Source organism: Rhinolophus sinicus, linkage group LG12 (assembly GCF_036562045.2).
Source record: "Rhinolophus sinicus isolate RSC01 linkage group LG12, ASM3656204v1, whole genome shotgun sequence".
NCBI lineage: Eukaryota > Metazoa > Chordata > Mammalia > Chiroptera > Rhinolophidae > Rhinolophus > Rhinolophus sinicus.
In genome coordinates, this window is record NC_133761.1 from 22,950,414 (window position 1) to 22,972,558 (window position 22,145).

General features: G+C 34.6%; 1 protein-coding gene across 1 annotated transcript in view; it reads right to left on the reverse strand.

Moving 5' to 3' along the window:
• PKHD1L1 (PKHD1 like 1) overlaps positions 1-22,145 on the reverse strand; it is a 151,101-nt gene that overhangs the window by 36,634 nt on the left and 92,322 nt on the right. The window contains exons 51-61 of the mRNA XM_019750644.2: positions 16,249-16,400; positions 15,146-15,305; positions 14,417-14,588; positions 13,735-13,823; positions 13,241-13,395; positions 11,865-11,994; positions 10,343-10,461; positions 7,554-7,683; positions 5,666-5,839; positions 1,676-1,779; positions 597-726 (exon numbers count right to left, since the gene is read on the reverse strand). Of these exons, the coding sequence (XP_019606203.2) occupies positions 597-726; positions 1,676-1,779; positions 5,666-5,839; positions 7,554-7,683; positions 10,343-10,461; positions 11,865-11,994; positions 13,241-13,395; positions 13,735-13,823; positions 14,417-14,588; positions 15,146-15,305; positions 16,249-16,400 (1,515 nt within the window). The remainder of the gene's footprint in view (positions 1-596; positions 727-1,675; positions 1,780-5,665; positions 5,840-7,553; positions 7,684-10,342; positions 10,462-11,864; positions 11,995-13,240; positions 13,396-13,734; positions 13,824-14,416; positions 14,589-15,145; positions 15,306-16,248; positions 16,401-22,145) is intronic.

Genomic DNA, 22,145 nt, shown 5'->3' on the forward strand with positions numbered 1-22,145 from the left:
TCTATCTCTTTAATAGACTACCTGAATTAGAATCTTCTGGGGTGCTTCTTAAACATGTGGGTTCACAGGCTCCACCTCAGGTTTAACAAACACAGAAATAAATTTTGTACACATTAAATAGGTTTGTATTATGCTTTACTTTGATAGTCAAGAAAAATTAACCTCTTATAATCGAATATAACTTTTACCTAATAATAACCTTCATTTGTGAATAATCTTTTTGACTGACATGTGAGGTGTATTTTAAAAAGTCACAGCAATTTAAACTATTGGTGATTAGATAACTCACATAAGATCATGGTTGGGTAAATAATTTTTGTTGTCCAATATGGTATCCGTTGCCAATGTGACTACTTAAATGTAAAGTAAGTACAATTATCTTAAGTATAATTAAAATAAAAAATCCAGTTCCTCAGTCACACTAGCCACATTTCAAGTGCTCAATGGACACGTGTGGTTTAGTAATTACCATATTAGCACAGATAAAGACCATTTCCATTCTTACAGGACGATCACCTGGACAGCATGGCCTAGAGGTTACAGATAAGATTGTCTCAGAAAGACATGTTATTTGGACAGAAATATTATTATAATACCTTCCCCCACTGTAAAGTGAATGATGTTATCATCTATGTCCAATCCATCTGTTCCAAACACACCAATTGCTGGGGAAAAGCCATGGTGAAAAGCACAGCCTCGAATATAAGATGACCCATGTTCTTGAATCTATAAAACATGAGGATTTAGTGAATGTTTTAAAAATAAAATGAAACTGTATTTAAAGAGACAAGTTAGAAATAGATGATTTTCAGGAAACAAACTTTGATAAATAAAATATGCAATTTACATTTCATGAAAGATGATTTCCCAGCAGGTTTTTTAATCCTGGGAAATTTCCACATCCTTGAATTTATAATTAAATATGATTAAATACAGGGAAAAAAAAGTATGCTTCTTTTAAATGCAGATTAAAAATTCTCAAGTACTTTTCTATGCATTTATATTCCAGTCATTACCTCTATAATGCCAAGGTACTAAAAGTTATTTTTCAGAATAGTTTACTATATGATGAGCAGGGATTTCTTTTTGTTTAATTATGAAAGTTGATATACTAGCGAAGGGCATACAAGTTAAATGGCTATACGGAACCAGTCAATGAGTTTCAGGGGTTTCAGTTTTACACCTACAAGATTACTTTTTATTTCCATAAAAAATATGCTCTCTCATTTTTCCTATATCACCAGCCATCTCAGAATACTTACTTTCCCTCTTTTGAGAGAGGCATGGATATACAGACATGCTTTTCATTTGAGAAATGTAAGCAATACTCACTTTGTTTAATAGAAACTGCTTGGGAATATTTTTGGTCATTGCCAAGTAAAGTGGAGATATAAAATACTATTATAGATCTTCAATCCTTTCACCTTTTGTGCTCCTTTTTCTATTTTTTTTTTCACTGATCTTAAATAAATGCATGAAATAAGTTCGAGTGAAATGCTGCTAATGAGTCTAAAAAAGTTAACAGGACATGTATCTAAGAAATTCGTTTTACTACATTAGCTTACAGTCTTAGTAATTCTAAGATATGGCTATTTAATAAAATTAAATAAAAATCCAATCAAAATTAAAATATTTTACTTTGAATATGTACAAATATTAAAAATAAAGTACAAACCTGTCCTAGGTTAAGAAATGTTACAGCATATCTTGGATCTGTGCTGTCCCTGAAGCCTTCTTGACCACTGTGATAAAATTCCACATTACTTATTCTTGCATTTCCTAGGGGAAAGGGAGAGTTATTTTTTTTTTTTTAAACAGGATAAAAAATTTTTTGAAGAGCTACAAAAGTTGTAATTTTCCAAATTACAAATTTGTTTTCAACTTTTTCACGGAAATCTCAGTTTTTCTTTGCTCCTTTAATAAAAGTGAGGCAATATATCTGAACTTCTTTTTCACTGCCCCCCAGAGTCCTTTTAGACATTTTTCCCTATTAAGTCCCTCCACATAAAATTTTATTAACACAGATATACTATATATCTGTTAACATATGGTGGTTTGGAGGGCCACAAACCACTGTAATAACTAAGGGTTTTTTCATCCCCCAAGAACTAATTTTCACCCCCGTGGCAGTGACATTATCCACATTGAGAATGCATGACATGAGATATAATTTACCTGACATTTCCATTTTGAGAGCTTTTAAGGGCATTATCTTTACATAATTTCTTCCAGAATATGCATTGCCATCTAACTATCTGCTCATCAATTTGTCAGCAGTACCATTGAGCTGACAAAAGCCAATTTCCTAGATTCATAATAACAGCAATAACAATCCATGAGAGATTACTCTGTGCCACATGCTATCCTAAGTACTTAACAGGCAATGTGTAGTTTAATTCTCATACAACATCCTATGAGTTATGAACTCTTATTATTGCTATCTTCTACATAAGAAAACTGAGGCACAGTGATTCGTGGCTGGTAAAATCAGCTTTTGTTTCAAAAACTGGTATCTAATAAAATACTCTAGAGAAGAGAAACTTTGTACTAGGAGGTAAAAGCATAGTCTGTCTCAAAACCTATGAGCCAGAGATTGGCTATATGGTGGAGAACATAAGATTGACAAGATAGAGACAGAGAAGAAATAATGACTAAGACCAACTGGGCCTACAAACGCCACAGGTGTATTTCCTTGACTTAATATCACAAAATAATTTATAGGAGCTAGGAAAGGTTGTCATGGGAATAGGGTCCATCATAGGACTTTTAATGAGGCAGACATGAATTAGTATCCAATATCAGAACAATTTCACAGCTCTAATCATCTATATTTCTTTATAATTAAAAGGGAGACAATATTTATGCCATCGTGCTATGAGTATTAAATGAGATGTGCGAAATGCTAAGCACAGTTAAATGCTAAGCCTGGAATCTTGTGTCATGACTATCATTACTGTCATCATATCACCATCAGTTAAGCTTCTGTTGCCAGAGTCTGACCAATAGGTAGAAGTTATGGTGGGATATCTACTTGCTCAATATAAAATTTTTCTAAAATTAAAGCTGTTGCAAAATGGAATGGGCAGGAATGTGAACAAATGAGGATCTCCTGAAACAGTTTCAAGTCTAGAATAGATGATTATTCATTGTACCCAGATTGGGGAATTGAAATACCATCTTGCAATGAAAAGAACCAGGGTTACTTAGAGGAAGAATTTATTCCCAGTCTCGGAAGAAAACATTTCATCATGTGCTTGCCATATCAGAAGGTGAAGAAGCTAAAAAAAACAATTAGTCAAAAGGAGAACTCAGGCATCGTCATGAAAAGGTTCTGAAGGTCAGTGTGGGGGCATTTTCAATATCAATGAGACCAACAATCACAGTGGATTACAGCACATCAAATATGGTTAAATCCATGGATCTCAAAATGATACTAAAAACAAAACAAATAAAAACTTCTTGTCACTTTTGGAGGGTGCTTGGGAACCAACTCATTATTTTGAAAACTAGTTAAAAAGGGGAGAGAACGAAGCATTTTTCCTACGTTTCCTACAGAAACTGTCCTTCAGGGTAGACAAAAAGTTGTCTGGAGAATCTTCTCTTTATAGAAGTAGTCTAGATTATAAATGAGGAGGGAATGGTAGAAAGAAACCATAACCATTTTAAACCTCAGTAATTTAATACAGGCGATGATCATTAATGACTGCAAACATCACAAAAGGAGAAATAGTCATACGTTATGTGCCTACTAATGGAAAAACACACTACCAACTATGAAGAATTGTTGTCTAAAAATTGAGTCTGATCAGTCTTCTGGTTCTAGACTACATATGCAAAGAAAATACAAGGGAGATGGGAACAACTTACATGCTAGGGATTCAATCACTAAATTCCAGACTATTGGAAACACTAGAGGACCTAGATGACATAGCTCCTTTTCTCAATAAATTGCAAGGAAAAAGAAATGAATCAAAGAGATTTAAGATTCATCACCAACTGCAACAGGGATTTTATTTTGATCCTGATTTGAACAAAGAAAGTGCAAGGGAAAGGAAGGAAGGCTTAAAAAAGAGGGAAAGAATGAACAAATTGGGAGAATGCAAAAAAAATCATTTAATGACATGGAATTATTATTAACATTTTAAAATTTGAGACTTACAGATGTTTTTGAAGAAGTCTTTTAAAGTTACATACTGAAATACTCCTAGGTGAAAAAGTATGTGGTTGCTTCATTCACAATAGCCAAGACATGAAAATAGTCTAAGTGTCCATCATCAACAGATGAATGGATAAAGAAGACATGGTATATGTATGTATACATGCAGAAAGGAGGAACTCTTGCCATTTGCATCCATATGGATTGACCTTGAGGGCATTATGTTAAGTGAGATAAGTCAGACAAAGATAAATACTGTATGATCTCACTTATATGTGGAATCTAAAAAAGCTGAACTTGTAAATACAGAGTGGAGTGATGGTTACCAGGGGGTAGGAAGTGGAGGAATTGGGGAGATGTTTAAGGGTACAAGCATTGCAACTACTAGATAGTAAGTCCTGGAGATCTAATGTACGGTACAGTGATTATAATCAACAAGGCTGTATTATAAACTTCAAAGTTACTAAGAGACTAATTTTAATTGTTCTCACCACAAAAAAAACCAAAAACAATTATGCAACGTGATATAGATGTTACCTAATGCTATGGTAGTAATCATATTGCAATATTAAACGTATCAAATCAACACATTGTACATCTTAAACTTACACAATGTTATATGTTAATTATGAAAAATATATGTGATTGCTTCAAAAATCCAGGGATTTGAAGAGTGTGGGTGGGCATATAGATGAAACAATATTGGACAAAGTTGATAATTGTGGTAGCTGGTGATGGATACATTGGAATTCATTATACTATTTTCTCTATTTTCAGTATATGTTTGAAATTATCCTTCAAAAATAACAGATCTGTTGTGCCTGTTATAAAATGATTTTTGTTTGGGTGAGAGCCTGGGCTAGCTGTTCCATAAGGTCATTGTTCATTTGATAATTCTTACTGTCTATGAAGGTAAAATAAGTAGGGATACATAATAAGCAGGAAGATAAAATGTTAGGGATTTAGTTTAGGAAGGTAGCTACATAATCCCAACTCAAGGCTTTATTTTTCCATTTGTTAAAAATAATACATCAGGCCCAAAATGAAGTCACTTACACTAAGCCACACATCACCAAACCAAAATTTAACTAAATTACCGGTTTGGCTCTCCCAGAAATGGCATCTTAAACCAATCAGAAACCACCGGATCAGCATTAGTTGGGTAATTTGCCTGACAGAACCCTACAATCCTCTATAGGGAAAGTAACTTTGCAATAACCAATTCGCTTTTCTGCCCAATACGACTTCCTTGTTCCCGCTTCCTTCTGCCTATAAAGTCTTTCATTTTGTACAGCTCTTCAGAGCTGCTTTTTATCTGCTAGACTGGATGCTGCCTGATTCATGAATCATTGGATAAAGCCAGTAAGATCCTTAAAATGTATTCTGTTGAATTTTTTTTTTTTAACGCACATGATTCTATACAGAAGTGAGAGTCGTTTAAGAACTGACTAAACATAAAAGAGACTACATTATATTTCATTCAGAAAAATAAACTGAACTTGTACCAACCTTTAAATGTCATCATATTTTCACTGAATGAACTGACCAGCACACGTGCACCAAAAGATTCCTTGAACCAACCAGGGTAATCTTCACCAAGTATTTTGATATTTCTACTCAGTATCCCAACATCAGCGGCTAACGTGTAGCTCTGACGGGTTCCAGGAACATGGTATCTTTCCGCTGCAACAGAAGAATCGCTGCATTATTACCAATGCTGAGAAATGTCTGTCTTTATTAGTTTCTTTGTAGTTCACAGGCCACATAACTTTCTATTATACCAAAAGTCAACATGAATGCATGAACTGATTAGAGTTGCATGCTTACACAGACGTACCGTGTTTCCCTGAAAATAAGACCTAGCCGGACAATCAGCTCTAATGCATCTTTTAGAGCAAAAATTAATATAAGACTTATAGTAAAATAAGACCGGGTCTTTAATATAATATAATGTAATGTAATGTAATATAGTATAGTATAGTATAGTATAGTATAATATAATACTGGGTCTTATATTAATTTTTGCTCCAAAACACGGATTAGAGCTGATTGTCCAGCTAGGTCTTATTTTTGGGGAAACAGGGTAAATGGAGACTGAAATTATGATATCTTTTTATTTATAAAATGAAATATAATCAAAAAAGCTCTTCTACAAACATCAGAAAGATTACGACTATAATCTGCCAATTATGAAGTTATTGCTTCTCAGATAGTTTGCAATTACTTTAAATTGTACATGAAAACACTGTTGTAAGGCAAGTTGAGAAGCTTGCAGTAGATGAGGAAATGAGGTAGAGAAGTAAGAGAATTTGCCCAAGGCCATGTGGAAAATCGGGAATATACAGACATTACCTCTCCTGACCCGAAACCTTGGTTTGTTCCACTTTTCCTGTGGCATGTTTTGTATCAAACACAATTCTTTATAAATATGTAGTAGCATAGCAAACACAGTCTGTACATTTATATCTGAGTGATTTGTAACACATAACCTAAATTAAGTTCTGCATTTCTAGAAATCTTATTCAAAATTTTAAGACAAGCAGGTACATTTCAAACAGAGAGAAATGTTTGGTAGTTTAAAGGAAAGACTCTATAATGTCAAACTTCAAAACCTTTTTTGTTTTACGATTAAAGTCTTCTTTAATGAAATCTTTTCCTTTTGATTTACAGAAAAACATGTGATAGAGAATGATAGACACATGTGCTTCTATGAAAACACAGCTTTAAAAAGTTCTTTCATGTTGGTTTTTTCATGCAGGTCAAATGTGCACCAGTCTCTCACGCTGCCTTCCAGCTGCAGTTCTCATAAGTAACAGCAGCGTCTGAGAGGGTTTTCTAACATTCCACTCCTGTCTGTTTCCACTTCCTGGGATTCAGATGAAGGTAGCATGTCAAATGGGGAAAGGCTGGGGTGTTGGGAAGGTCCTGATCCTACAGGCTGAAAGATGGTCTTCAGATGATTCTGATTAATTCCTTCTATGCTGGAGAATTGGTTTTACCATTTGGCTGTAGCTTGTCTAAAAGCAGTTACAGCTAAGGAATGTGTCAATGAAACCAATCAGATGCTCTCAGATCAAGGGCTCTCAGATTTCAGTGTGCCTAAGAATCACCTAGAAGCCTGCTTAGAACAGGAAGTCTGCCTTATCCCATAGAATGTAATGCAGTAGGTCTCAGCTGAGTAGCTGCTGAATGAATGAATGCTTACAGCAGGGACTCTTTGTAGCCCACATATAAATAGTGGCACCCCTTGGGTACCAGTGCCAATCTGAGTGAAATGCTCCTCTAAAATATTTGCGAGACGGTTCATCGAATTAATTGTAATTACAGAGAAGAGGACTAAAATGTGACTATTTCAAGACATTTTAATTATCTATTTGGTTACAGAACAGCCACTTACCAAGGTGAGTGTAGGAAAGAGTATCATTGAGAATCAGGATTTTGTGATCATGTAGGATTTTAACGATGCTTCTAGTTTCTGTTTGGTGGTAATCATAGCTTGTGGTTGTTATCACAATCTCTTCTCCCTCCTTAGGAAAATCCAAGTGCCAGGTGCAAGAACAATTAAAAAAAAAGGTTTATATTTCTCGATAACTATTAAGTAATTCTAATTTAATTTATATCTGATTAGAATTATGGGATTACCAGAGAGAACAAACTATATACTTAGGACACTTAGGTCTCTAAAATAAATATGCTTTTGTTTGATATTAAGAATTCTAAATTTTGAATTATCTCAGCATTTCCTTAAATTTAATTCAGTCATTTAATAAAATCACAGGCTATGTACATTAAAAAAATAAACAGATGAAAGATAATATATTCATACTTTTATCAAAAACTGATGAGGACAATATTCTTAAGACTTAAAAAAATTTCCTGGGGTTTTTAAAATTTAACACAATTAACTATCACTTGATATTCCTGAAAGGTGGGAAGGGAAGAGAAAACTTAAAGAGCAAGAACAAGTCTGAGAATCTTTGTATATTGTGTATGACAAGCTGCTCCTTGCCATCGAATTCTCTGCTCAAATGTACCTGTAGGGGAGAAAAATAACTTTTCCTTTACCCTTCTAAGTTCTTGGCTGGGACCCCTGTACAAAAGACAGATTAACAAGAGAAAGCATATAAATTTATTTAATATAAATTTTATGTGACACAGGGGCCTTGGTAAGGAAATGAAGATCTGAAGAAAATATTAAACCTGACCATTTTTATGCTAGGTTTGATGAGGACTGTAGAGTAGTGGGAAAGTGTGATAGAGTATGAGTTAAGTGTGATAAACTGGGATACTGTGTTTCCCTGAAAATAAGACCTCGCCAGATAATCAGATCTAATGCACCTTTTGGAGCAAAAATTAACATAGGACCCGATCTTATTTTACTATAATATAAGACTGGGTCTTATATAATACAATATAATATAATATAATATAATATAATATAATATAATATAATATAATTAATATAATACCCGGTCTTACTTTACTATAATATAAGACTGGGTCTTATATAATACAATACAATACAATACAATACAATACAATACAATACAATACAATACAATACAATACAATACAATACAATACAATATAATATAATATAATGTAATATAATATAATACCTGGTCTTACTTTACTATAAGACTAGGTATAATGTAATGTAATGTAATGTAATGTAATGTAATGTAATGTAATGTAATGTAATGTAATGTAATATAATATAATATAATATAATATAATATAATATAATATAATATAATATACAAGACCGGATCTTATATTCATTTTTGCTCCAGAAGACGCATTAGAGCTGCTGGTCCACCTGGGTCTTATTTTCGGGGAAACATGGTAACTAGCAAGTCTTCTTCATTCAGGTTCCTCTCTCTGGCCCTTTGTCTTTTCCTCTGGGTGCGGGGGGAAGTCACCTCTCACATGAAGGTTTTATGACCTGCTTCAGTGGAAAGTAGAAAGTCTTTCTAGTGCAGGCTGTTTCTCAAATTCCTTCATCTTAAAATATTCAAGGACTTGGGGTAGCATGTCCTGAATTCAATATTTTGGGGTTGCATGTCCCGAACCCCACCGTACCCTTGGGAGAGGCCTTCTCTGGCCACCCTATTTACTGTTATCTGCCACCCTCTACCATGGCAGTCTGTCACACTACCTGTTTGATTTCCTTCATCACGCACATTATAATCTGAAATTAACACATATTTATTTGTTCATTTAGTGTCTGCCTCTCCTATCCCAATGCAATTTCCACTGTAGTTTGACCAGTTTCTTCACAACTGAACCCTCAGTGCTTAGAATATCTGATACTTGGTTAAACATTAACTGAATAAATAATACAGAGACAATATTAATTGGATAAATAGGGATATTGAAATCATTTAATTACTTTCTTTAAAAAGCAATTACACCTCAATTCTTACAAATAAAATCTATTATAAGTAGATTAGAATACCTCCCCGTAAATCCTTCTTCTATTTACTGATTTTAAACTACATTCACAGAGCCAGCCTGTGTGTTTGATTTGTTTTGATTGACTCAGACTAAGCCTCTCTTTGTTCTGTGACTTAAAAGCTTATTCTTAGCAGAAGGGAACTGGCTGAGATCTGAGAGTTTGGAAGAGGAATCCATCAATTTCCCTGATCCTTTAGCATTAAAAGTATTTGCAAAACATGTGAGACTGTGGCCTATGCATGCTTATGAGTGTAGCAGAGATAGGAAATGCCATAACTTATATTTTACCAAAATCTCTCATGTAACACAGGCATTATTCGAATATCGCTGGGCACCAGAATTTGTTCTCTTTCCAAATGCTTGAATGTAAAATCATAAATTAAAAGAGGTAACCAAAATAACAATAAAATGCATTTAAAACAATTCCTTTTTTATGTGTTGCAAGAATTTGTAAAAAATAAATTATTTTTTATTGCCCCAAAACTTTCGTATTTCCCTTTCATAACTAATATATACATGATGTTCTTTATATATTCTGAAAGACCTTTGAGACCACAGTTTTTAAATGCCTGCTTTCATGTCAGTTTTTTGAGTGTACACTAATTGCAAAATATACATTTTTCATCTAGTTAATCATATGAGAAAAAAAGTCCATGAGAATAAAGAAGACACCTTTTTAAGTTGACCCACTGAGTGTATTCACTTTCCACCCCATAGTATTTCCTCTACCTGCCAATCCACAGCATCCATCAGAGATAGGACTTTGGAACCTGCCTCTGCGGTTTCTGAGAGTTTCGTTTTATATATTGAACGCGGAATTCCATGAAGATCCAGCTCACCAAACACCCCTGCAGGAGAAAAACACACTCCTATTTACCCATCACACAGTACTGAGTTAGGTGCTAATATAAAATGAAACAGTTCAATGCTTTATTTTAATAAGTGACTGAACATTTTAGAATAAATGAAATGACTTGGGGTTATCTCCTCAGGGCTCTGACCCTTTGACTCACTTTGAGGAATCTAATCCATAGAAATTAAAGACAGTACACAGGATATATGAATGAGGATACTTACTACAATATTTGAAAATATTAGAACACTAGAATTAATCCAATTGTACATTGATAGAATGATGGGATAAAGTATAATATACTAATACTGTGGTGTAATATGCTATAAAAAGAAGAGTGTTATCAATACGTATTGATCTAGAAAGATATCCACATTAAGTGAAAAAAAGAAAACTGTATACTAATATATTTAGCTTGACCATATTTTTGTAAAGGGCAAAATACTACCACCACAAATCAATATATGTAACATGAATATAGGCATAGATAAAAAACATGAAAAGACATGTAAAAATTGCTAACTAATGCTAGTTTCCTCAAGAGAGGAGTAGAATTGTAAAGATGTATATTTTTTCTTAATGCTTTTCTTGATACTGTTCTGTATTATTTGAAATGTTATTTTTGAAATAAAAAGTAAGTCCATAAAAGCAATTTTTTAAAGATTGAATTTGCCTGCGTGGGTCTTTTTAAAGATTTGAAGTTGTCTCGGCAGAGCTGACTAATGCAATCTCAAGCCATTTTTCACCCCCTTATATACGGATTGTCACTATTTTAGAAATTGTACTGTGGAGTAATTGTAGCACATGATTATATGGGTCTATTAAATAAATGTGCAGTCGAATTAATAAAAGCAGTTACTTATTGTGACCAAATTAAACCCCCCTCAGGTCCTTTGCTTTCCAGATTCAAATAGGAATATGTACAGCCATACAAATGTAAGTGGGAAATGAAAACTTAGCAACACTTGTGGTTGGGTAGCTGCTAGCAGAGTCAACTGATCCACAGATTATTAATACTGTGAATGAAATAATATGTGGGAGAGTTACCTTTCAGGGGAAAAGCACCAAAATGTGCAAAGTATTGTTTATATAAATGATAGATTATGAAGAAAACCAGACTGGAGACATAATATGCATATGGAGAGATTTGTTAATGTTAGTTTTGCAATGAATTACATTTTGGTTTAAAATATACACATCTGTACCTATTTTAATGTGACATGATTTAACTTTTAAAAATCTCTGCCACTTTTATAATCCTTTACTATAAATAAATGTCTGTAAAAGCTTCTCATACCATAAATCATGAACTGATAACAAGTATTTTAGTGCTATATGTTTTAAAGAAGATTCTTAAAATTGATATGAATGACACTTTTGATATCTGGAAACACATACCTAAGACCTTTGATCCTTGATTTGGTCCTTCTGGAAAAGCCCATTCTGGGGTAGAATGATTTCCTCTAAGAATAATCTGTAATTCTCCTTTAAAAGGGTTATCTTCCCAGCCACCAATTAACCTACCTCCCTGCAGTGAAGCAGAAAATTGTTAATACTTGAAAAGTGGGCAGAAAAAATTTCCCCCATAAAAAAGGAATTAGGAAGACTGGCAGCCTCCTCTAGTAAAAATGAATGAATTCTGTTATACAAAGAACAGTATTAAAACTGGAAGTACCCTTAATTTAATCCATTCACTTTGGGATATGCAATTTAAATTATTTTTCCAAGGTCAAATTCAATATCTACTTACTGTCAGAACTAGACCTGAAAATGAGACCTCATAAGACCTAAACTAATACTGTTCGAACAGATCACACTGTATTTTAAAATAATATGGCATATATAAAATATAATCTTCAAAGCTATGCTATTTATGAGCCATCATTGTTAATAATAAAGCTATGACTAAATGCTTGCTGATTCTATGTCAGACATAACGTGTAAGGCTTTACATATATAATTTAACCTTTACACTAAACCATGAATTAATATTATTCTCATTTTATAGGTGAGAAAACTGATGCTGAAAGCTTTATCCAAGGTTAACCAACTATCAAACAGTGATGTCTAGATTCAACTGTAGCTTTCCCTACCTCAAAGTTCATGAATCTACCAAGATGTCACATACCTTGAAAAGCATTAAAAGCCCAGTTTTACCAAAGAAAAGCTACTACACACTCTAGTTTTAATGGTGCTTAATAGCTTTTTGGTTAGGCCATTCTTTTCAATGATTGATAATAAAAGACTGACAGAATAATTAAACTGATTAAACTGCTATACGACCAAGATCATCTGAGGTTTATGAGAGAATGAGGTGATTGTTCCAAACTACTGACATATTTTTATTAGTCTGCTTCTGTTTTCATAATTCCATCTATGTCCATTTATTTTAAGTAATACTGTTTGTTATCTTTCAAAAAAAGGCTTAAAATCTTAATTTTTCCAAGCTCCTGGGGATTTTCTGTTGGTTGGATCAAGCTATGAGTTGAGCTGTACCTAGTGATAATACAAACATTCTACGTAAGATTGAAAATGGGCAAACCTCACCCTAAAAAGTAGCATGACAATTATTTCCTAAGGAATGTTTAGTCCACTATATATAGGAGACCAGAAATGTATTAGGCTTACATGACACTCGCGTTTCATGGGCTAGAGCCAGCTGTAGTTCTTATTCATATTAATTGAATATGCTTTCTTTTAATTTTTTTCTGTAAATCTCCAACGTTTCAAAATTTGGTTAATAAAGGTATGAATTATAAGACCCTCACTATTACCTGCAGTGATATGTAGGTAGCATTCAAAACAACTTTTCTGTAAGAAGACTCTACAGCTTCCATGTTATGATTATGCTCATCTTCCAGTTCTAGAACCCCCCAAACAATGAGCCTTTCCATTGGTGGAATATCTGTGTCTGCAACAATCCATGTTCCTAGGAAACAATACTTTAGTATAAGAAATATAACATAGTCCGTAGATTATAGCCTATAGACAAAATGTTGACAGCCTTATCAGCGAGTCCTGGCTATGAAGTTTATGACCCCTTTTCCACCCAATGACTGATTCTGTCTCTCCCTCAAAGTCTATTGTTCTTAAGAGTCAGGCTTAAGTCCTCATAAACGCTAAGTCCCATGTCCAGGACACAATAGTAGAATCCACCTCGACATTTGCTCCTTCCAAAGGTGTGCTTCATGAAGGTGGAATGCTACCTATTGTGGCATCTATGTGAATGTTGCACAAACACAAGCATTTTATTTCTTTATGTATTTACCTTCAGGAATAACCACATTTGCTCCTGGGTGAGGTACGGTATAATTATTTTCTGGAGATGATTGCCAAAAAGAATCATTTGACCACAAGCTGAAAAGAGAAATTGTTTTATCATTCTCTCTATATATTTCATGGCCATCTCCTTAGGGTGTAGCACTATACTAGATGTTTGGGGGATGACAGAATGCAAATTAAATAGTTTATAACTTCACATGCAATTAGTAACATACTCAACACACACAACTACAAATATTGTTCTTCTCTCCACTGAAGAAAACCTCCTTTCCATGCACATCTGAATCACTTTTTATCCCACTAAATCCTTATTGCAATATTCTAATTTTGCTCTTCTGGATGTGTCATCAAGAAGCTTTGTGAGCTCAGGTAATTCACATAAGGTCATTGGCCTTCACCTGTATAATAAGGGGATTGGTCTTATAATTCAGATCTAATACTCCACAAGTCTGAGATGACCAGTAACACACACACATAATTTTTTGTGAGATTTTCTTCCATCTTCTCATCAGGGCGATTATAAGACTCAAGTGAAGTAACGTGTGGAAGTGCTTTGTGACCTACGAGGCACTGTGCAGTTGGGGGACATTATTTTCTCACACAAGAGTGACATATGAGAAGGATTATATCAAGTATTACAGGTATTAAGAAACAAAAGGCTAATATACTTATATATGGCTGGTCGTTTCCTGGGAATTGGGTTCCTAGATGGGGGGTGTAGAGGGAAGCAATCCTGGAGAACACAGCAGTAAGCCTGGAAATTAATCGTAACGTCTTTCACGTCAGGATCCAGGGTCCCGGAAATGGGCTGATTCTGATGAAGGTCACTTCTCCCTGACACTAAAAGTACAGTACAGCAGTTTAAATTAACATGATGATCTAAGGACTTAAATGTAAGCACAGTTAAGGCAATTTGAAAATATTCTTCAGATAGTGACTTTGTATTATATAATTCAAATGCATGGAAATTCTGACAAAATGCATGTCTTATTGAGAAGCACATAGCCCAAATATCTTGACAAAAACAAGTATTTTAGAATTTAATTAAAATTTATTTTTATATACTTTTTTATTTTCCAAAATAAATAAATAATAAAAATGAAAACAAAATATATGACAGCTTCCATTGTATTCATTTCCTCTAATTTTGTGAAATAAATTTTGGGGCCACATTTAATAGTGCTGGTGTTATCTCCCAACATAAAATGTAAGTTCTTAATTCAACTCAAGGCTTTTTCCAGCATAAATTTCATCTCCAGTCTTTTCATTCACCAAATATTTCTTGAATCCTGCTATATATAGGGCACTGTATAACACATTTGCCCATTAAGCAATTTTTCTCTTCCTTTAGACAAAGCCTTAGCTAAAATTACGACTTCTGTCTAATGAATACATACCCAAGTAATATAGAGTACTAGTATTTGCCTCAAGGTGCCAGTCTCCATTCTTGCTAGTATTCCAGTTCAGTGGGTTTGAGGAGCCATTCCTCATATCGATAACATTAAACATATGGGGATTTTGAGTGAAGTTATGAGATATGATGACATAGTCTTCTTCCTATAAAAGTTTACAAGAAAATGTGGCTCGTTTTATATTAAAAAACATGGTATAATATACATTAATTTTGATGACATAATTAGCCCCTATAGTAAGACTTAAGTTTTGGTTTTAGTTTGTTTTTCATCTTGCATTTATGTTTTATCTATTAACATTTTACATGTCTATAGCAATAATGCTAACTGTATCACTAAGGCAATGAAAGCCTCTCTCTAAATAGACATATTATATACACATATGATATATATACATGTATATACACATATATATGCATATATATATATATATATTATTTAACTAATGTTTGAAGACATTTAAAACAATGCTAGGAGTTTTTGTTTTGTTTTGTTGGCTGCACATATGCAGTGTAAGTAGAACACAAATGTAGATACAAACTCCCAATTCAGGATACTGGTTACCATCGCAGGTGGAGAGAGGGGAATGCGATCAGGGTAAGCCATACAGGGACTTCTACTTCATCCAAAATGTTTATTTCTTTTAAAAAATGAAGGTAAACATTCACACAGAATGGTAGATTCAGACAGAGCTGGGTGGTGGGCATAAAAGACTGGACCTATTTTCTCTAACTTTCTGTTTTGATATGTTTCATAATATAAATGAGGAAACCTGCAACTGGTATATAAAACATCATCAGCACTCAATAAATGTTAGTTATTTTCATGGTAATCATAACAGGGCAGAAGCTTACTACTACAGGAATGTGGCAGAAGGATTGCTTACTTCTGATTCTTAAACAAGGATCCTTTTTTAGCTTGCTTCTGAGACTGAGGGTGGGTCATGAGGGTGTGCAGGACTGAACAGTGCAATATGTGAGGCAAGGGCATTCTGGACCTAACAATTGGTGGAAGGCTGAGACGTAGGCTGCAACTGAGTAATGTACAATCTAATTATTAGAAAATGGATTTTATAGCTCTTTGTTTACCTTAAATCCATAGAATGTTGATGTATATGATATGTTGGTTATGTGATCCACATCTTTAAAATACCAGTTAATGTGCTTTGCATTTGGAATTAGAGCCATCCAACCAGACATATGAGTCAGTCGTTTCTTCTTAAAGGGAACAATGCTTGTGCCTGTGGGAGAAGAGAAAACAAATAATAGTAATCTCTACCTACAGAAAATGTATCCTTTTATATGTAAATGTAAAATATTGGTCTAGTCTATGGATGTCTCCAAAGAGGTCAGGATAGCATTTCATTATTTAGGTTCTAAATGTCTTTAACTGAAGGTCTCAATGTGTAATATTACACCTAACTGAAACATAAAATGCTTTCTCATTTGAAATATTAAATTGAGATGGAGCCTTTATTCCTTACGGAAAGAAAAATTAAAATATGATGATTCAAACTACTATGACAAAAGTGCTTAAATATATCAATTCAATTCTTTAAATATCATTGATCTAAAATATAATTCCATTTCTATTCTTTTAAGAACTTAATTCTGCAAAATCCTTGATTTGTAATGACAATTACAGGTCTGACAATTAACTTAGCGAACTTGCCACCATGTGCTACATTGGCAGCACTGTATAAACAGCTTGGTAAGGTTTCATTACCTTGGTATATCAGTGTCTCACAGCTGTGTTTATGTTGACATGTGGCACTGTCTTGCTGATTGGCATTCATTATTTTGTTGTATGTTTTTGTGTGTCTTCGCAAGAATGTCTGAACTTGAATTAGAGCAATGAACAAACATTAAATATCTTGTTAAATTTGGAAAGAGTGAATCAGGGACATGTTAGTCCAAGTTTCTGGGGATAATGCCATGAAGAAAATGGCAGTGTACAAATCTATTAAACGTTTTTCTGGGGGGAGAAAACGTGTCACTCATGAAGAGAGGTCAGGGTGGCAAGTAACAAGCAGAACTGATGAAAACATGGCAAAAATTCATTGAATTGTCCATCAAAATCATTGGCTAACTGTGAGAAGCATAGTAGACCAAACAAACATTGACAGAGAAACAGTTAGGAAAATCTTAACTGAAAATCTTCACATGAGAAAAGTGTGTCAAAAATGGTCCCGAAGGAGCTTTCCGATGAACAAAATCAAAGGAGAGTCGAAGTTTGCCAAGACCCTTTGGAGAGGCAAGACGACACTTTGGGCCATGTTATCACTAATGATGAAACATGGGTGTACCAATACAACCCTGAAACAAAGCATCAATGTACACAATAGAAGTCAGCCACTTCTCCAGGACCAAAAAGTTTTGTCAGTCCAAATCAAGAGTCAAAACTATGTAGCTAACTTTTTTTTATATCAGAGGGATTATTCATTATGAATTTGTGCCAACTGGACAAACAGTTAACCAAGTTTACTATTTGGAAGTTCTGAAAGGGCTGTTTGAAAAAGTTAGACGAAAACGACCTGAACTTTTCACCAACAATTCATGGGTCTTGCATCACGACAATGCACCAGCTCACACGGCACTGTCTGTGAAGGGAGTTTTTAGGCAGTAAACAAATAACCGTATTGGAACACCCTCCGTACTCATCTGATCTGGCTCCCAATAACTTCTTTCCCCAAAGATAAAGGAAATATTGAAAGGAAGACATTTTGATGCCATTCAGGACATCAAGGTAGTATGACAACAGCTGTGATGGCCATTCCAGAAAAAGAGTTCCAAAATTGCTTTGAGGGGTGGACTAGATGCTGGCATCAGTGCATAGCTTCCCAAAGGTGATCATAGTGATATTCAGCAATGAGATATGAAGCACTTTTTCTAGGATGTGTTCATGAACTTAATTGTCAGATGGCGTATGCAAACATAAGTTTGGATTCCTTATTGGATGCTCCTGTATTTGTTGAGTTAGTTAAAAGTTTGATTTAGAACTCTTCAGGAACTAGGTTACAATTAGACCTACCACGAACCCTGGCCATGATACCCTAAATTTTGTGAGTGACAAACTTGGAACCTAACTACCTGTTATGGGAAAAACTTCTTAATTTAGTAATGCTCTGGTCATAAGAGAGTACCTGATAGCTTCAATATAAGATGTGAAAAGATCTCCTAAAATATAAACAAAAAATCTGTGTTTATTGTCCATACCCTATTTTTTTCTCTCCCTTCCCTCTCTTTTCATCTCTGATTGAATTTTATATTACAAATTTAAGAGGAAGAAGATAGAAGCAAGATTACAAAATAAACTGTCATTCTTTTACTTTGGAGGATAAGGCAAAAAAAAAATTCTAATACAAAAGGAGGAAGAAATTCATTAATTTTTAGGCTTATGAATTCACGCTAGTTTTGAAAGGGCCATGAGCTGAAGCACTAAAACACAGGAGTAAAAGATGTGCAGTGTGCTCGTATGAGAAGAGCTATGTAATTTGGATCTTTCAGCAAATAGCCACTCTTCTCCCTCCATAAGGGCAAAGTAGTCTTTCCTGCCCTTGATGTTGAGTGACTTCTTTGGCCCATAGAACATTAGCAGAACTGACACTCACAAAGGCTTAAGAAGTGCTTAGTGGGTGAGGTTGCTGCCTTGAGCCTCTGCCATGCTAATGAGAAGAAGCTCCCCAGTTACCTGCTCTCCCTTCAGCCTGAGCCCTCCAATGAGCAGTCAGGCTGTTTCAACCCTTGAATTCCACCTGAATTCAACCCTTGGGGAGGAGGAAATCCTACTGGATCCTCACCTCTCAGCTGACCCCGGCCTAGATCAACCAACCCAGCCCTCAGACCTGTGAGTGAAAATAAATGAGTGTAGGTTTAGAGCTATTGAGTTTGGGAATAGTCTGGGGTGAAGCAATAGTTGACTTACACAAGAGCTAACGCAAACCATCCAAAACCTCTAGAATTTGCTCCTATATTTGTCAGAGTCAAACTTCATTGAAGTTTGCTTATACGTGGGATTATACTTTCACCTAACATTTCTTCATAATTCTGTTTCATAAGTAAAACTAACTTTCATTTTCAAAGTTGTGTTTATCTTAATATTTTTTCAGCAGCAATCATTTTCAGTATGTTGATTTTAAGTGTTTTGGACTGAAATACAAATTCTTTGAAGTCGATTATCTTTAAAAAATAATATCATAAAGAGTAAGTGTTTCAAATCAATTGGCCATCTGGTTGAACTTTATATATATATTTACATAAAGATACATCATGATGTGTGACATGCTTTAACAAAGACATATAAAGATATACATAAAGTTATATCAAACTTTGTTTCCCCCGATCTAGTATTTGTTGAAATTTTGATTCATTTAGTATATATATAAAATCAAAACAAGTGATCTCTTTTTATATTTTTAATTTTTAAAATTTTTAGTAAACCATTTCAGTTGACTTTAATGGAGAGAAAATAAAAATAGTCAAATATGCCTATTAAAAATTGATTTACTTTTTTGTCACATTAAAAAGCAAAGTGACTGGCATCATGTTTTTTCTACTCTGCAATGTGGTCTGAGCACTACAATAAATTCCATTATAATTCAATATTTACTGAGTCCCTGCTATTTGCAATGTCCTGTGTTGAGCTTTGAGGGCAACAGAAAGATAAGATTATAGATCTTGCCCTCATGGTGTTCACAGGTTAGTAATTAAATAAAAATCTTAATTCTTGAAGGGAGTAAGCCAAAGGGTACAGGGAGACTTCACAGGAAAGCTACAATCTCATAAATTCAGAAATACTAGACTTCTTGAATCAAAAAGCAAAAACAAACAAATAAAACAAAAACTCCTCCTTAAAATCACCACCACCACACATACACACACAAAAAGCTTAAGTACTACTGCTTAAAAATTAATAACTAAAGGTATATATACTTTGTCATGTTGTATATTTAAAATAATTTACTTAGGAAGGTTGTACATCTCTGAGTTCTTGGTAAAACTATCTTACATCACGTCTTACAAAATACTTATGTTCAGTCTACTCACAGTTATACCATAAAGAATTTGGGGAAATGGTTAAAAGTTGTATCATGAGGAACTTTTCTATGACACAGTAATGAAAACACTAAAACATTATCTCACCAGATAAAATAACTTCATTTGCTTTTGCTGTTTTGGTTCCATTTTGTTGTGGCCTGTCAAGATTTTCACTGGAAGAAAGCATTTATAGATACTCTGCTGAAAATACTATTTATTGTATCATAGTTTCTAAAAGTTTAAGTAACGTTGCTTCATTCTGGATATCTAGTTATCAGGAAAAAAGGAATGGCTTCGGGATTTATGTCATTAAGCTACTGAGACAGTGGGCATAACTAATGCTCAGATAGTAGGTATATGACCCTTTCAAGTAAATCTAATGACTTACATCATTGTAAATGATGGAAGTGGAGCTGCATACTTCCTGCTTCCCCTGCAGATCTACTGTCCACTATTCTCCATGGGCTTGGACAGAGGGAAGCACGAGAGGGAGGAGACAGGGAAGGAGGAAAGTGGAAGCAAGCTACTTACCCTGACTCTCTCCCTGTGGGGAGGTCAGGGTTCTCAGTGGGCTCTTGCATCTCTCAACTAAAGGGCACATGCTCTGTCAGGCAGCCTGTTTCACATAGCTCTGTCTATGTCTGGTCCATACAACTGTTCCTTCCCCTCACCTCTTTAGGCCTCATTGTGGTAACAGCACCTTTGTCCTATTAGCCCTTTGAAGAGCTCCATGGTGGCTGTTCTCTGGATGCCGGATATGCTGATGGAGGTTGCTGCAATGCAGTTGGGTTCCCTATCAGTAGGAATAATGGGACCCCAAAGTGGCAAGATGTGGCCCTTAACTGTCAGATATAAAGGTAGGTTTAATGAACACAATAACTATTAGCCAGAGGAATAATCAGAGTGTTCTGATCTGCGGAAACTTCTGGTGATGGCTGGTTGATCTTGGGGTTCCTAAAAATGAAATAAGTGGGTAGCACACTAAAGTGATGTTTGACACATGTAGGAAGAAAAACTATGTCTTGGGGTATTGTAACGTAACTCAAGTTACCCAAGTGGAAATTCACTGCTTCTGACTTATTTCCTAGATCTAAGCCAATTCACAGACTGGGAGCCCCCCTTCCACACTGAGTGGGAGGAATCTGTGACCATTTATCGGGCTACTACATAGTATTAAGAGGAAACCAGCCAGATTTTCCAAGAGTTGTTAGATCCTGGCTCTGAACTAATTCTAATACTCCAACACCTTAAATGCCACCATGCTAACATGGTCTACCAGCCAGAGTGGGAGCCCTTGAAGGCCAGGTGATAAACTGAATCTTTGCTTAGTCTCACAAGCGAGTCCAGTGGGGCCACTGGCGAATCTTATGGTTATTTTTCCATTTCCAGACTGTATAGTGGGAATAGATATAGAACTCTGTTTGAAGGGCAGAAGTCGAAATTCTTACAAGAAATGTTTTAATAGGAGGGTCTGATAACATGGAGTAGAACAACAAAATTCCAGCATGTCCTCACAGATTTGAAATGGGTAATTTTAGCAGCTATAGTGTGACTGGTATAATCATGCTACAAATTTTCAAAGTTCATTTGGCATAGATTGAGATGCATGAATTTAGCTTCAAATTGCAAGTTTCTACTTTGTAAATATCATTAAATGTGGAAATTCTGATATGAGTTTTTAAGTAGCATTATGAAAGTATTTGTAATATATTGAAGAAAAGTGGTTAATGTTGACACTATAAAAGGAGAAATAAGTGAACTTCTTGGATTTTGTTGATAAAGTCTCTTTCTGTATTTATGGTTCCTTATTATGTGCTTAGATTAGACCTTGATGATTAGTTTTACATAGTGTCATCAAGAAGCTACATCATTTAGATATTCAGGCAGAAAATGTAGAAAACTATATTTGATAATGAACTGTTTAGCAAATCTTTGATTCATCAACAGGT